General features: G+C 47.5%; 2 protein-coding genes and 1 pseudogene across 5 annotated transcripts in view; 1 reads left to right on the top strand and 2 right to left on the bottom strand.

Annotated features, from left to right (window-relative positions):
• LOC114460526 (disks large homolog 4-like) overlaps positions 1–194 on the bottom strand; it is a 6,796-nt gene extending 6,602 nt beyond the window's left edge. Inside the window, exon 1 of the mRNA XM_028442402.1 lies at positions 1–194. This exon is cut by the window's left edge and continues 150 nt beyond it. The gene's annotated coding sequence lies outside the window, so the exon portion shown is untranslated.
• A 347-nt stretch (positions 195–541) lies between these two features.
• Positions 542–3,770, top strand: LOC114460566 (7SK snRNA methylphosphate capping enzyme-like). 4 transcript variants are annotated; one of them, XM_028442474.1, is made up of 8 exons: positions 542–866; positions 1,249–1,551; positions 1,682–1,879; positions 1,939–2,200; positions 2,265–2,772; positions 2,836–3,048; positions 3,115–3,223; positions 3,624–3,770. In XM_028442474.1, the coding sequence occupies exons 4-8, from the start codon at positions 2,175–2,177 to the stop codon at positions 3,674–3,676; spliced, it is 909 nt and encodes a 302-aa protein (XP_028298275.1). In that variant the 5' UTR covers positions 542–866; positions 1,249–1,551; positions 1,682–1,879; positions 1,939–2,174; the 3' UTR covers positions 3,677–3,770. The 4 variants fall into 4 exon arrangements, with proteins under 4 accessions (XP_028298275.1, XP_028298272.1, XP_028298274.1 ...); XM_028442471.1 differs by having other exon boundaries at positions 1,939–2,772; XM_028442473.1 differs by having other exon boundaries at positions 1,682–2,772.
• A 2,477-nt stretch (positions 3,771–6,247) lies between these two features.
• Positions 6,248–14,994, bottom strand: LOC114460540 (ephrin type-B receptor 4-like; annotated as a pseudogene).
• Between the last annotated feature and the right edge of the window lie 6 nt (positions 14,995–15,000).

Raw genomic sequence — 15,000 nt, 5'->3', positions numbered from 1 at the left:
GGCTTTAATTAAAGTTTAAATTTAAAATGGATTTTTCTACATGATTTCTACAATTTATTTATCATATTAATATTATAATAATACATATAAAACGTAGTTATAATAATGATAGTACTATTATGAATCACAACATTATTACATATTATTGTATTTTTTTCAGATATACTATGAATATATTTAAAGTTAAATTTAAGAGTTCTTTTTTTACTGAATAAAAACACAACGTACCGTACTTGGGGCTGAAACGATCACTCTGGCGTACATACGAATAGTTTAGATAGAATTAACGTTTGGTTTTAAAGACAATCCGTAACTTTGGTGTTACTTTTGCTTTTATTACGTTTAAACGTTTCTAATCAGGCGGCGCCACGGACACCTTTCTCCTCGGAAGACTCTCCCGCCCATTTCTCAACTTCGACCAATCAAATACAGGTTTTTACTGCTTCTCGTCGTGTGATTGGTCTAATATCTGAAAGATGGGGCGTTATCGTGAATCTGATTGGCGTTTTGTGCTGTCGATCACGTGGCTGTGCTGCTGGCCTATAAAAAACGAGGGTCGCGGCGACGAGCTAGATGTTAGCAGTTAGCTGCAGCTTGTATATATTCAACGGCTCAAAATGCTCATTAACGCGCTGCTCACGCGGAGTGACTGACGCACGCCCTCGAGAACACGCACGTGGTTGAATTGTTGCGATTGATGCGCGTGCACGCTACTGTCGGGTGCGGTGTTTGAATGTTTTTGGACGTTAGCGTCTCCTGTGGCTAAGCGTCCAGCTAACTGTTTACCTGTGTGTGGATGAGGGCGCTCTGGGATTGGTGGAGCAAGTGTAGGAGGCGGGGTCAGCAGTGTGACAGAAGTGGACACAGTGAGAAATTAATATATATTTTAAATATTGATTTAATGACGGCTTCTGCAGTAATTTTACCATTTCATACCTAGTTTTTAACTTTTTTACGTCATGTGTTAATTATAGCATTTTTTTGTACGTCTGTTTACATTATTTGTACACGTTTTTACATTCATTACAGAATAACTTTTAAAATACATTTTTAGTAAACTAATTACTAATGTTTAATAACTTGTTTGTCACTTTTCATGTGCTCTAAAGTTTATATTGTTTATTGTTTGTATTGTTTAGTCTCTGCACTCAGTGTTTGTATCTTTGATTGTTTATTATCCAATCACATTGTGAGCCTTCCCCATTGATCCCGCCCCTGTCTCTGTTCATTGCTGTGATTGGCCGACAGGTCCCTGAGGCGTATAATCCGGATGCCGTTGGACAACGAAGGTGTTCACAAGTCGCCGATTATGCTCAGCCTATCGGAGCAGCCGCAGCTGGTTAAGCCCCGCCCCCTCCTTCAGGGTCCACCGACGAAGCCGATCCGGAAGAGGCGTTTCTCTTTGGGCGCCGGCCCAAAGGGGCCGGCCAAACGTCGCCGTGCCAACAGCGTGGGCCAATCAGAGCCCGTGCTGCCCAGTAACTTCCTGTTGGGAGGAAACATCTTTGATCCGTTAAACCTGAACTCATTGTTGGACGAAGAAATCAACCGGTAACGATAATAAACAATAGTAAACAAACTAATTGCAATATCGGTTAAATTATGGCCTAAAAACAATTTGTTTATTTCAACGTTGTCGTGAATGTGATACTTGGTCATGTTTTATTTTGTTTCTCTTCAGGTCAACCAATCAGGAGACGCCCCAGAGCTCACCCCTGCCATCTCGGGGTCACGACCCCGTTGAGATCCTGGTCCCGTGTGACATCACAGACCCCCTGAACCTGCGGGGTGGGGGTGAGGGGGGCGCCGTGCTGCTTTCGTCGCAGAAGAAGAAAACGACACCGAACCAGAAACCACAACTCTGAGCGCGGCGCCAAAGGTGAGCTCTCCCACCGCCTCCGTGGTTACCATGGTAACTGACGTTTTCCCTCGCTGCAGTTCCTGCTCTCACCACAGAGGGCGCCGCTTCCTCTCCCCTCCCCTGTGAGCTCAACACGGCCATTACCTGCAGGGATGATGTGGCTCCGCCCCCAATCCTGCCACGCAGACACACTCACCCTCCGTTAGGCTCCGCACACAAGGCGGCGCATCGCAGACGGAGGCGAACCACCTCCACAAAACCCTCCGATATCTTCTCAGCTGTCGCTGCTCAGCCAATCAGGTTCCAGACGCCAATGATGGGAGAAGCAAAGGCTCATGGGTAAGAATCAGCAGTGGGGGAGGGGCTAACTCCTGATGCAGTGCTTGACCTTTGACCTTCACAGATGCCAACAGCTCTGTAATGCCACACCACCACAGAAGAACAAACGCCGCTACCTGCATGGCAACCACCTCTGTTACTACGGTTACCAGGGTTGCTACGGTAGCCGGTGGGAGGGACGTGTGGGGGCGGAGCCGGACCCCAGACTCCACCTCCTGCAGGCCGCTTGGTTCAAAGACAGAACAGTGCTGGACATTGGCTGCGGCGCCGGTCACATGACACTGGCTGTGGCTCGCAGGTTTGGCCCCGCCCACATTCTGGGATTGGACATTGATGGGAAGCTCATCCATGCAGCAAATCAAAACGTTAGACACTTCATGTCACATGACCTGGTGGTGGAGGAGAGGAGGCGGAGCTTAAATGAAGCCCAGCCACCTTCACTGTTGGGGGCGGGGCCACACTTGAAGCCCCTCCCTCTCTCCCTTAGGATAGCTCGAGGTCCGCTCTCTGCTCCGCCCCTTTTATCTGCTAACTCCACTCACAGCTTTCCTCACAACATCACCTTCATACAGGTGAGATGACATCACTTCCTGTTGTGAACATGACCTCCAGTCAAACACAGCGTTTCTCCACAGGGCAACTACCTGTCACAGGAGGAGGCGTGGCCTGGGCGGGGCCTGTATGATGTCATCTTGTGTCTGGGTGTGACTAAGTACGTTCAGCTCCAATCAGGTGACCTCGGCCTGGTGACGCTGTTCAAACGGGCCTATCAGAGCCTGTCGCCGGGTGGATTACTCATCCTGGAGCCTCAGCCGTGGAGCAGCTACAGACACAGGAGGAGGGTGTCGGTGAGGCCCCGCCCACTCACAGGCTCAGTTTAAAGCTTCTTATTGGCTGTTGTTGTTGTTGTTCAGGAAGCAGCGTTTCATCATCACTCTGCTCTGAAGCTCCGCCCCCAACAGTTCACCTCATACCTGACAGACAACGTTGGATTCTCCTCCTACACACTGCTCACACACACAGGTACACACAATACACACACATATATATACACACACTGCTCACACGCATAGGTACACACAATACACACACATAAATATATACACACACAGGTACACACAATACACACATATATACACACACTGCTCACACACACAGGTACACACAATACACACATATATATATATATACACACTGCTCACACACACAGATACACACACATAAATATATACACACACAGGTACACACAATACACACATATATACACACACTGCTCACACACACAGGTACACACAATACACACACATATATACACACACTGCTTACACACACAGATACACACATAGATACACACACACACTGCTCTCACACACAGGTACACACACACAGTAGCTGCTCTCTGATTGGTCCTTTTTGTTTGCAGGTAATAATCGACCAATCTACCTGTTCAACAAAGGCCCCGCCCACAGGAAGTGACTGAGCTCACGGACAATGCTGATTGGATAGTGTTTTTGTAAAGACTGAGCTGTGACGCTATTGGTTTGTTTGGCAATAAAATAGTCCAATCAGAGCTGAGCGTGTGTGTGTGTGTGTGTGTGTTGGGCTGTAGTTCACTGTGTGTCCAGCTGGGGGAGCCACGCCCCCGTGTCTGAGAGGAACAACCAGTGTGTGTCAGGAACAGGAGCACACTGGATAGGAAGTGACATCACACTGTTCAGTCGAAATAATTTGACCCACTGTGACCAACACACACACACACACACACACACACCCAGCAGAGGAATGTGATGGACAGGAACACACACACACACACGTTCACAGGTCAAACTGCACAAAACAAGGCAACAATTAATGTCAAATACACTATGAGGGTGTGTGTGAGCCAAACTACACACACTATTTGAAAAATCTACTTCAGTGTGTGTGTGTTAGTTTAGAAAAACATTAGTCCAGTCTGACACACACACACACACACACACACACTGACCTGTAGAACATGAGAACAGATCAGAGTCATTCCTGAAAGATTGAGTGGAATCCTTCCAACTATGTGTGTGTGTGTGTGTGTGTGTGTGTCCTTCATTCCTGCTGTAAGTCGTACCAGATGTCAGAGGATCAGAGTTAAACATGAGACGTCTGAAACAGACCTGCCTGTCCTCCATCAGGTCCTCATTACACTGTGTGTGTGAGTGAGGACGACACAGGGTTAATAGACTTTGTTTCTGTTTTCAGTGAAGAACATCTAGAGATGTGTAACATGACTTTAATATTAGTAATAAAAATATGTTTATGATTTCACTTCCTGCTATGTAAATGAGCGGTGTGGCCACGCCTACTTCCTGTCCTGCTCTGGTAGAGCAGCGTTCACACATCTAATGTGTAACATCTGATAATATTTATTTGTGTTAATGGACAACGTAGCAGCAATAGCTGAGTGCTGTTAGCTTCGTGTTAATGCTACACTGACATTTCAACAGCTAGCTTATCATGCTAGTCAGGCTAATGCAGTAAAGGAAACAAAAAAGGACATGAGCTTACACCTTCCATGTTTGTGCTGAGTCATGAAGTGTTGGTAGCGCGTCATGCTTTATCCTTTAGTGTTTACGTTAAGCTAAGCTAGGCCAATGTATTCAAAGCAGTTCTACCTGAAATGTGTCAGACACAAAGGTTTGGTAACAACCAGTGGAGATCCGATCCACCCACTGGGTCCTGATAGGCTGAGCTGAGGCTCCTCCTACCTTCACCATGTCTGTAGTGAAGGCGGAGCTAACCTCCCTGTGGGATGGGCAGAGGGAGCAGTTATTCCTCTTATGATGTCACAAACAGAGCAAGCTAACTTTCCTACCTGAGGTCAAAGTTCACAGAGTGTTGAGAATAAAGCTGAAATGTCAAAATTAAAGTTGAAAAAACAAGATTAAAATCACAATTTAAAAAAATAAACTCAAAATACAATATGTTGATAATTGGTTTGTTATTGAAGTCAAATCTACAGAAGCTGACATGGGTCAATTTTCCATATATGACAAACGTATGAATGAATCAGTTACATTACATTTAATAATGGGTGTTATTTCTCTTTTAACCCATAAACACAACATTTAAATTTTTCTGTGATTTTGTTGTCGTTTTGTGTTATTTGGGAGTTTTTTGTGTATTTCTGTCGTTTTGTTTCTTTGTCTTTTACTGTATTTTTCTGTAATTTTGTAGTAAAATTAAGGTGTTTTTGTGTATTTTAAGATCATTTTGTGCGTTTACTTTGGGGAGCGCATACAATTAGACCGAGGGCTGCATGTGTGGAAGCCAGCGCTCATGTGGGCGGAGCTTCTCTGAAGGTAAAACCAACCAACATGAAGCTCCCTGATAACGAGAACCTGTAAACTCTGCTCTTTGGTTCCTGTGGTTTGATGGAACGCTGGAGGTCAGGAGGTTTGAAACACACACACACACTTTAGAGCTGTCAGGACCAATCACTGCAGGGACAAAGACATGGAGCAGGAGGGCAGCCAAAACCTCCTTAGACGACACACACACATGCACACACACACACACACATGCACACACACACACACACACGCCAGATTTTTTTTGTCCTCATGATTCTCTGCCAACAATGTGCTCATTAAAGTGAAATAACATGTTGAAATATTCCTTCCTTCAAATCACACACACACACACACACACACACACACACACACACAGCTGGTCTCTATAAGCTTGTCCGACTTCGTCTGGAAATGATTTGTGCTTCAGGAGCCAAGTAAGGAGGTCACATGACCCAGGAGCTGGGGGCGGGGCCTGTGTGTGTGTGTGTGTGTGTGTGTGTGTGTGTGTGTCCTGCTGTTGATCTTCAGCTTTTAGTAGAAACTGTTGTTTGATGCTTGTTTATCCCTCAGGCCTGTAGGTGGTGCTCACACACACATTATTATCCATGAACACACACACACACACACACACACACACACACACACACACACACACACCACACACACACACACACACACACACACACACACACACACACACACACACACACACACACACACAGTGTTTGTTTTCATCCTTTATGTATAAAGTCGTATAAAAACAGCGTCAGGTATAAAAAGTGCTACAGAGTTCTGAACATGGGTCAAACAGAACCATTACAACCAACAGAACCATTAGAACCAATAGAACCAAAAGAACCATTAGAACCAACAGAACCATTAGAACCAACAGAACTATTAGAACCAACAGAACCATTACAACCATTAGAACCAAAAGAACCATTAGAACCAACAGAACCATTAGAACCAACAGAACTATTAGAACCAACAGAACCATTAGAACCAATAGAACTATTAGAACCAACAGAACCATTAGAACCAATACAACCAACAGAACCAATAGAACCATTATAATTAATAGAACTATTAGAACCAACAGAACCATTAGAACCATTATAATTAATAGAACTATTAGAACCAACATAACCATTAGAACCAATAGAACCATTAGAACCATTAGAACCATTAGAACCAACAGAACCAATAATGAGGTTCCTCCACATTCCAGGACTGAAGCTGGAGGAGACAAACAGATCCTGGTTCTCTGGTTGCTGCTGATCTTCAGACCTCTTTTCCAAACCTGCTGAGGAACCATCAGGGGAACCTCTGAACCTCTTTATGTTGGTCCATTCTGGTTTGAAACCAGTCCAAACCAGTTTGTGGTTCTGGTAGAAAGCTCTGCTGTGATTGGCCAACAGTCTGAGGTTTGATCCAATCAGGAACGAGCTTTGCTTCCCTGTGATTTGTCTTTGGTTGCAGCTCACAGTGCTGATCTCCCATTGGTCCAACTGTTTGGGGGCGGAGTCCATCTGCACAGAGTGTCTGTGATTGGTCAGTACAGCAGGAGGGGCGGGGCCTGGTGCGTCCGCAGCGTCTGAATGGACGACAGGATCTTCTTCTGGTGTCCGGCGAGGGTTACGCCCACTCGCAGCAGGTCGCTGTAGAAACGAAGAGGATGAGCAGCTGTCGCTATGGAAACGAGCGTGAGGAGGAGCAGCTGTGATTGGTCGGTTCCTTACTCTGTGCTGAGCTGAGAGACCACGTCCAGGTCGACCAATCCGGCCTGAAGGAAGCTCTGCTCGTAGCGCTCCATCTTCAGAGCTCTCAGCCAATCAGAGACGGAGGAGCAGGCTGAGAGAGGGGGCGGAGTTCTCTGGTCCAGGAGGGGCTGGGTCACACTGGGACCAAACCAATGGGACCAGTTAGACTCACTTTCAACGTGTCATGTGACCAGCTTCACTCTGAGCTCTCACCTGATTTGCTGAGTCACCTTTAGGGAGGCGGGGTTTCTGATGAGTCGATCCAACGCCGCCACTACGTCGCAGAACCTCGGCCGATTGGCTCGTTCCTTCTGCCAGCAGTCCAGCATCAGCGCATGGAGGGAGGCGGGGCATTCGGGCGGCGGCGGCAGACGGTAATCCTGTTCGATGGCGTTGATCACCTGGATGGACCAATCAGAGCAGAGGATGAGGAGGTGGTGGTTGTTGTTGTTTACAGCGAGCGATGACGGCGTCCTTACGTCCTGGTTGCTCATGTCCCAGTATGGACGCTCCCCGTATGACATCACTTCCCACATGACGATCCCGTAGCTCCACGTGTCGCTGGACGACGTGAATTTCCTGTGGATAGTCAGAGCAGCCAATCAGAGACCAGAAGCCAGCAGCGACGAACAGCAGGGGGCGGGGCTTAGCCCACCTGTAGGCGATGGCTTCAGGAGCCGTCCAGCGAATGGGAATCTTCCCTCCCTTTCAAAATAAAAAACACAGATTCAGGCAATAGCTGGAGGGACTTTTCAAAGTAAAAGCACAAGTAGGAAAGGATGATTATTGATGATTTTAAGAAAATAAAAGTCTGACCAGAGAGCTGGTGTAGGTGGGATCAGACGAACTCTCAGAGAGGAGCCTGCTGAGACCAAAATCTGACACCTGACACACACACACACACACACACACACACACACACAAGCTGCATGATTGTAGACGTATTAACCTGGATGTTCACCTAACAAACATAGATATATTAGTCACACGTAGACATAGATGTGTGTGAAGCTATAGTGATCAGGTGACCTTCACTATGTAGCACCGTCTACGAAAATATACTAGGCACTTAACGTGTGCAGGTATGTAAGTGTGTGTGTGTGTGTGTGTGTGTATAACAGACCACCATATAGTCTGGTTACAGTCTGTGTCACTACACCCGTCCATAGAGTGGTAGTGACTGTAGTGTTACACTCTGAGTCTGATCATTCTGTGATTGGACAGAATACAACACACACACACACACACACACTGATGTGCACACGTCTAATATTTATATCTAAGTGTTTACATGTCACACAGACGGTGTTACATAGTGAAGGTCACATGATCACTATAGCTTCACTCACACCTGTTACTACACATAACTACTGACATTAGGTACGTTTAGTGAATGTTAGACACGTACACGTGTGTGTGTGTGTGAATTTAGAATGATTCACCCCCCATACAGGTACAGACACAGACACACGTACAGACACACGTACAGACACAGGTACAGACACAGACACACGTACAGACACAGGTACAGACACAGGTACAGACACAGGTACAGACACAGACACAAACATAGACACAGGTACAGACACAGACACAGACACAAACATAGACACAGACACAGACACAGGTACAGACCTTACAGACCAGGTTGGAGTTGACCAGGATGTTACGAGCTGCTAAATCTCTGTGAACGAAACTCATCTCTGATAAATATTTCATTCCTGCTGAGATTCCTCTCAACATCCCAACGAGCTGCAGGATAGTGAACTGTCCGTCGTTCATCTACAGACACACAGACAGTTACAGGACAGGTCAGTTACAGACAGGTCCTCCAGACTTGTATGGGTTAAACTAGATGTTCCTGTCCATCACAACAGTTGGTTAGTTGTTGGGTCTTGTCTACCTTGTACAGTATGTGAAGCCAGGTTTTCGGTGGATTGTGCGGAGGAAACGTCAGTGGCTCAAACGCCATAAAGACGATTCCCAGCGCTGCGTTGTGGAGCGCAGAGAGGGCGTGATGAGACACCCAACTCCAGCCGTCTCCACTCGGTCCTGGCCCCAATGGTTTATGGGTCGGAGAATGAGGTCGACGGGAATCCACAACTTTTCCCCACATTAAACAAAGTCACCACGCAAGTCACTTGTCATCCCTCCCCTTTTCCCCCCCCCCTCTTCTCTGGAATGAATCTATCCAAAAACCAGGATTGTTCCACTAACCCTTGGTGCCTGGAACATATGAACTCTGTGAGATAGAGAGATGTCGACAGGCCACAGAGGACAACAGCTCTGATAGCAACAAACACTGTAGCTTAGAGTGAGCCCCCGCTAGCAGATGGAAGATGTTCTGGCTGCACTTTCCTCTGGAGTGGTCGAAGAAGAAAAGAACGACGTGAGGCTGGAGTTGGTTTTGTGGTGAAAACAACTCTAGTCATCAAGTTGGCTGGATTTCCCAAAGTAGTGAAGGACAGGTATGAAACTCCCCTAGAGCAACATCATCTCATCATCATCAGTGCATATGACCCACGCAAGACGACGTGAAGGACAAATTTAACGTTTTTTTTACTGTTCCAACACCTAAAAAGCTCATCATTGTTGGTGAGTTAAATGCAAGAGTGGACTGACTACGCATCATGGGGAGGAGTCATTGAGACGTGGGTCACTGCAACAGCAACGGACTGCTACTACTCCAGACCCTGTGCCAAACATGAGCTTCTGATCACAAACAACGTTTTCCGCCTCCCTACTCGTAACAGAACGTCATGAATGTATGTCATTGTCTGGAAGAGGAACAGACAGAGCAGACTGCTGGACAGACAGACAGACAGACCACCGCCTCATAGTCTCAATGTTCAACATTCACATCCAACCCAAGAGACGCCCGCAAAACAGGTCAGTTACAGTTACAGACAGGTCAGTTACCCTGAGGAAAGTGTCCAGCGCTCCGTTCTCCATGAACTCTGTGAGGATCATGATTGGACAGGTGGAGGTCATGTGACAGGAAGTGGTGACGCCCTGCAGCTGGATGATGTTGGGATGGTTGAACTGTCCCATGATGGGACGCCTCTGACAGGAAGTCCCGCCTCTGCTTCTCCGTGTATCCGCCCTTCAGCGTCTTGATGGCCACGTAGTTCTCCTTGGTGTTGGGGAGGCACAGCCGCCCCCGGCACACCTCCCCAAACTCCCCTAAACACACACACACAGAGTAGTGTCAATGGGTAGACAGGTGAGCAGGGAACAGGGTCGACTGGTGAACAGGTAACTACCTGCTCCAATGACTTCTTCTATCTTCACACAGGAGGCGTCAATCTCTTTGGTGAACTGTCGCACCGCTTCATTTGGATCCTCGTACGTAAACGGATCAATGTACATCTTCATCGCTACGGTAACCATAGGACATCATCATTGTCATCATCATCACCATCATTGGTCAAACTGTGATTATCTGAGTGACTCACTCTGACCCATCTGGTAAGAATCCAGTTTTATCAGTCTCTGAGAGCCCCGCCTCCTCCTCCTACACACACAGTTACACACAGTAACACACACACACACACACACAACACACACAAACACACACACAACACACACACACACACACACATCAACACACACCACAACACAGTTACACACAGTAAAACACACACACAGAAACACACACACAACACAATACAAAACACAGTACCACACACCAACAGGTAACACACAAGTAACACAACACAAGTGACAATAACCACACACACAGTTACACACACAAACCACACCAGTAAACACACACCCACACACACACACACACACACCAACACACCACAGTTACACACACACCACACACCCACCACCACAGTAGTAAACACACCACGCCAGTTTACCACTCACACAGTTACTCACAGTAACACCACACACACACACACACACACACACACACACACACACACACACACACACACACCACAACACACACACACACACACACACACACACACACACACACCACACACACCACACACACACAGTTACACACACACGCAGTTACACTCACACAGTTACTCACAGTAACACACACACACACACAGTAACACACCCACACACACACACACACACACACAACCACACACACACACACAGTAACACACACACGCAGTTACACTCACACAGTTACTCACAGTAACACACACACACACACACAGTAACACACACACACACACAGTAACACACACACACACACACACACACAGTAACACACACTCTTACCTGTAGCGTAACACTGCGATGGTTCCCGCGGTAACCAGCAGTAGAATAAAGATGGAGACGAGGACGGCAGTGACACAACCTGAGAGTTTAGACAGACCTGACACACACACACACACACCACACACACACACACACACACAGGGAGTCAGTGATGTGTGTGTGCTACTGTTACTGTGTGGGGGCGTGGCCCTACCGTCGGGCAGCGTGCTGAAGCTGCTCTCTGAGCTGAACGCTCCGTGTCCAGCATGTGATCGAGCTCTGACCTGCACCTGGTACACCTCCCCACGTCTCAGCCCCCACAGCACCACCGAAGAAGAAGCACTGGACACGTACTGCCACTGCCCCGCCCCCTCACCCTCCTGTGACATCAGCACACTGTGGGTTACTGTGTGTGTGTGTGGTGTGTGTGTGTGTGTGTACCTTAGAACAGTATCTGAGCTGATAATCCAGGATCTGATGTTTATGAAGAACTGGAACGTTCCACTGGAGAGTTAGAGACGACTCTGAAACATCTGTTCTCCTCAGACCCCACACTGGAGGAGGAACTACACACACACACACACACCACACACCCACACACACACACACCACACACACACACACAGTGTGTTTGGATGGATAAGTGTGTCACTAATAGGCCAACGTTCACTGCTACGCTGACGACACTCAACTTACATCTCCACCAAATCCACTTCCATTGTGTGGAGAGTTTTAGTCCAGACTTAGTGCTTGTTTTATCAGTAATTATTGTTATTTGTCATACTTTTTCTCTTTTGTCATGTTGTATTATCCCTGTTATTAATATCTATTACATTCTAGCAGCAGCATGGATACAGTAAAAAATCAGTCAGTTTATAATAGAAAGATTAACAGCATTGATCAGTGATCTACTCTGAGGCTGATGGAGATGCTTCTGTAAGGAGGACGTACAGACGGAGCAGAGATCAGATCATCCTGTATACATGCTGTATACAGGATGATCTGATCTCCGTCTACAGTAAAAGTCAGACAGTTTGTAATAATAACATAAAGTTACGATGGATTGTTCAGAAGTGATCAGGTCTGTATTCTGACTACCGTGGTAGTTCACGGTCAGAACAGATGAAGTGGTTTATCAGTGGTTACAGTAAAAAGCTGTAAATGTACTGATATGTAGACGTGGAGCAGTGAAGAGGAGACTTTATGTAATAAAGAAAACTTATCAGATGAAACAGACATTTTCTGTGAAACCTAACATGAGTACAGCAGCCCGCCTACCTGCCTGTTCTGATTGGCAGAGTTGTCTGACGGGCACCCTCATCAGCCAGTAGGGTGTGGCCTATGTTAGGCTGCAGCATTTGTGTGAGTTTTCCTCAGAAAGTTGCTAAATTATTGTAATGTGCCAATAAAACAGTGTGGTTTATAATCTGGATATTACAGTACAATACATCAACAGCTCCACTGGCTCCTCCTCACCTACAAGCTCCTCCCCCTAACTTACAAGCTCCTCCTCCTCACCTACAATCCCCTCCTCGCATACAAGCTCCTCCCCCTAACTTACAAGTCCCTCTATAACCTGGCCCCTCCCTACCACCCATCACCCACACTAAGCATTGTGGGTACGTAGTCTCTTACTGTCTCTGCTGATGGTGACGTTCACCCTTTCAGAGGCTGGCTCTGATTGGCTCACAGCAGACACGCCGTTCAGTGATTGGATGGTGAAGATGTAGAAGCTTTGTGGCGGAAGCCCAAACACCACCACGCGACGCTGAGTCAGTCCGCTCTGAGCTGGTCGTACCAACACGCTGTCATCACAGGGGGGGCAGGAGGGTGGGGCCTGAGGAGAGGGGGCGTAGTCAGTCAATCCTTAGTCCTGACCAATGCTGTGTGTGCGTACCTGTTTGGGGGTGGGGCCACAGGAGGAGCACAGCAGCTATAGGTGAGGTCATCTCTGCCTCCCACGGTCCAATGGTTCGCTCCACTCTAGCGTCACCGTGGAGTCGTTGATCTGACTGACGGGGGAGCGATGGCGCCGAGGGGGGGCCTGGGGTCAAAGGTCACAGGTCACACACACACACAAGCTGCTGCATGATGGGAAATGTAGGCCTACGTGTGCAGGCGTCCTCAGGCTGGTCGGAGTCGGCCCGGTGGTAACCATGGAAACAGAGGCAGTAGGCGGAGCCTGGGATACGAGTGTTACTGTTGGGCGGACATGAATTACAGCCAGTTGGTCCAGACTCCGCCTTAAACTGGCCGGATGCACACGCTGAGGAAACACAACAGTAACAGTGTGTAACCATGGCAACACTCTCAGAAGACTAATGAAATGCCATCGTTTCCACGGAAACATAACAAGTGTGTGTCGACAGACAGAAGGAATCAGACAATTGTGGGCGGAGTCTCACAGACACAGTGGCAGAGAGGAAATGACCTTGGATTCCACAGGATGTGGAACGAGCTGCTGTGATGTCATCACTGTCTCCACCAGGACTGAGTGTGTGTGTGTGTGTGTGTGTGTGTGTGTGTGTGTGAACTCTGACCTCACACAATAACAGGAACCCACCTCTCACACACACATTCTTCAGCTCAACAAAATAAAAGCATGTGTGTAAAGTCTCAAAAGTTTTTTAAAAAGTTCTTATTTTGACAGCTGCTCACCTCGACAGTGCACGTCACTTCCTCCCGCCTCGTAGCCGGGGCGACACGCACAACTGGAGGTGGGAAGCCCCACCCACTGACCGTCCTCACCGCAAAGCATGCTGGGAGGCTGAGAGAGCTCACCTGGTGCAGTGACGGCATTCTCTACACACACACCCTGAGCCTATGCACACACACACACACACACACACACAGTCAGATCATATTTCTCTTATGAATTTCAAAATAAAGCCTCACCTGCTCCACTAGTGAATGAGGGACAGTTTCAGGGAAGGAGGCGAAGGAACGCCGGAGGGCCGGGCACTTCCTGTAGAAAACGCGCACGGCGAGCAGCGCCATGCACGCGCCCTGGCTGTGGAAGGCCAGGTAAAGCCCCGCCCACTGCTGCACCTCCACACGCAGCAGCTTCCTGTTGGAGCGACGCTCGCGCCGCGCTGACGCAGGTGATCGGCGGCGACCGTGGCCACCTTAACGTACGGGTTCTCCATCCACGACGGGTAGGTGGGCGTGGCCTGGTCCGAGTCCGACGGGGTAGTAGAACAGGTTAAAGGTTTCCTTACAGTGGCGCTGGTTCAAGCTTGAACACTCCATCATAGAAAACCTACAAAGAGTTAATGAGTCACTGAGTTAATGAGTCACACAGTTAATGAATCACTGAGTTAAGAGTCACACAGTTAATGAGCTGTAGAGTTAATGAGTTATTGAGTTAATGAATCACAGAGTTACTAAGTTCATGAACTGTGGAATTAATGAGTTAAAGAGTTATTAAGTTAATGAAGCACAGAGTTACTGAGTTAATGAACTGTGGAATTAATGAGTTAAAGAGTTATTA

This window comes from Gouania willdenowi, unplaced genomic scaffold (genome assembly GCF_900634775.1).
Source record: "Gouania willdenowi unplaced genomic scaffold, fGouWil2.1 scaffold_51_arrow_ctg1, whole genome shotgun sequence".
Classification (NCBI taxonomy): domain Eukaryota; kingdom Metazoa; phylum Chordata; class Actinopteri; order Blenniiformes; family Gobiesocidae; genus Gouania; species Gouania willdenowi.
This window is presented reverse-complemented; position numbering and strand designations above follow the sequence as displayed.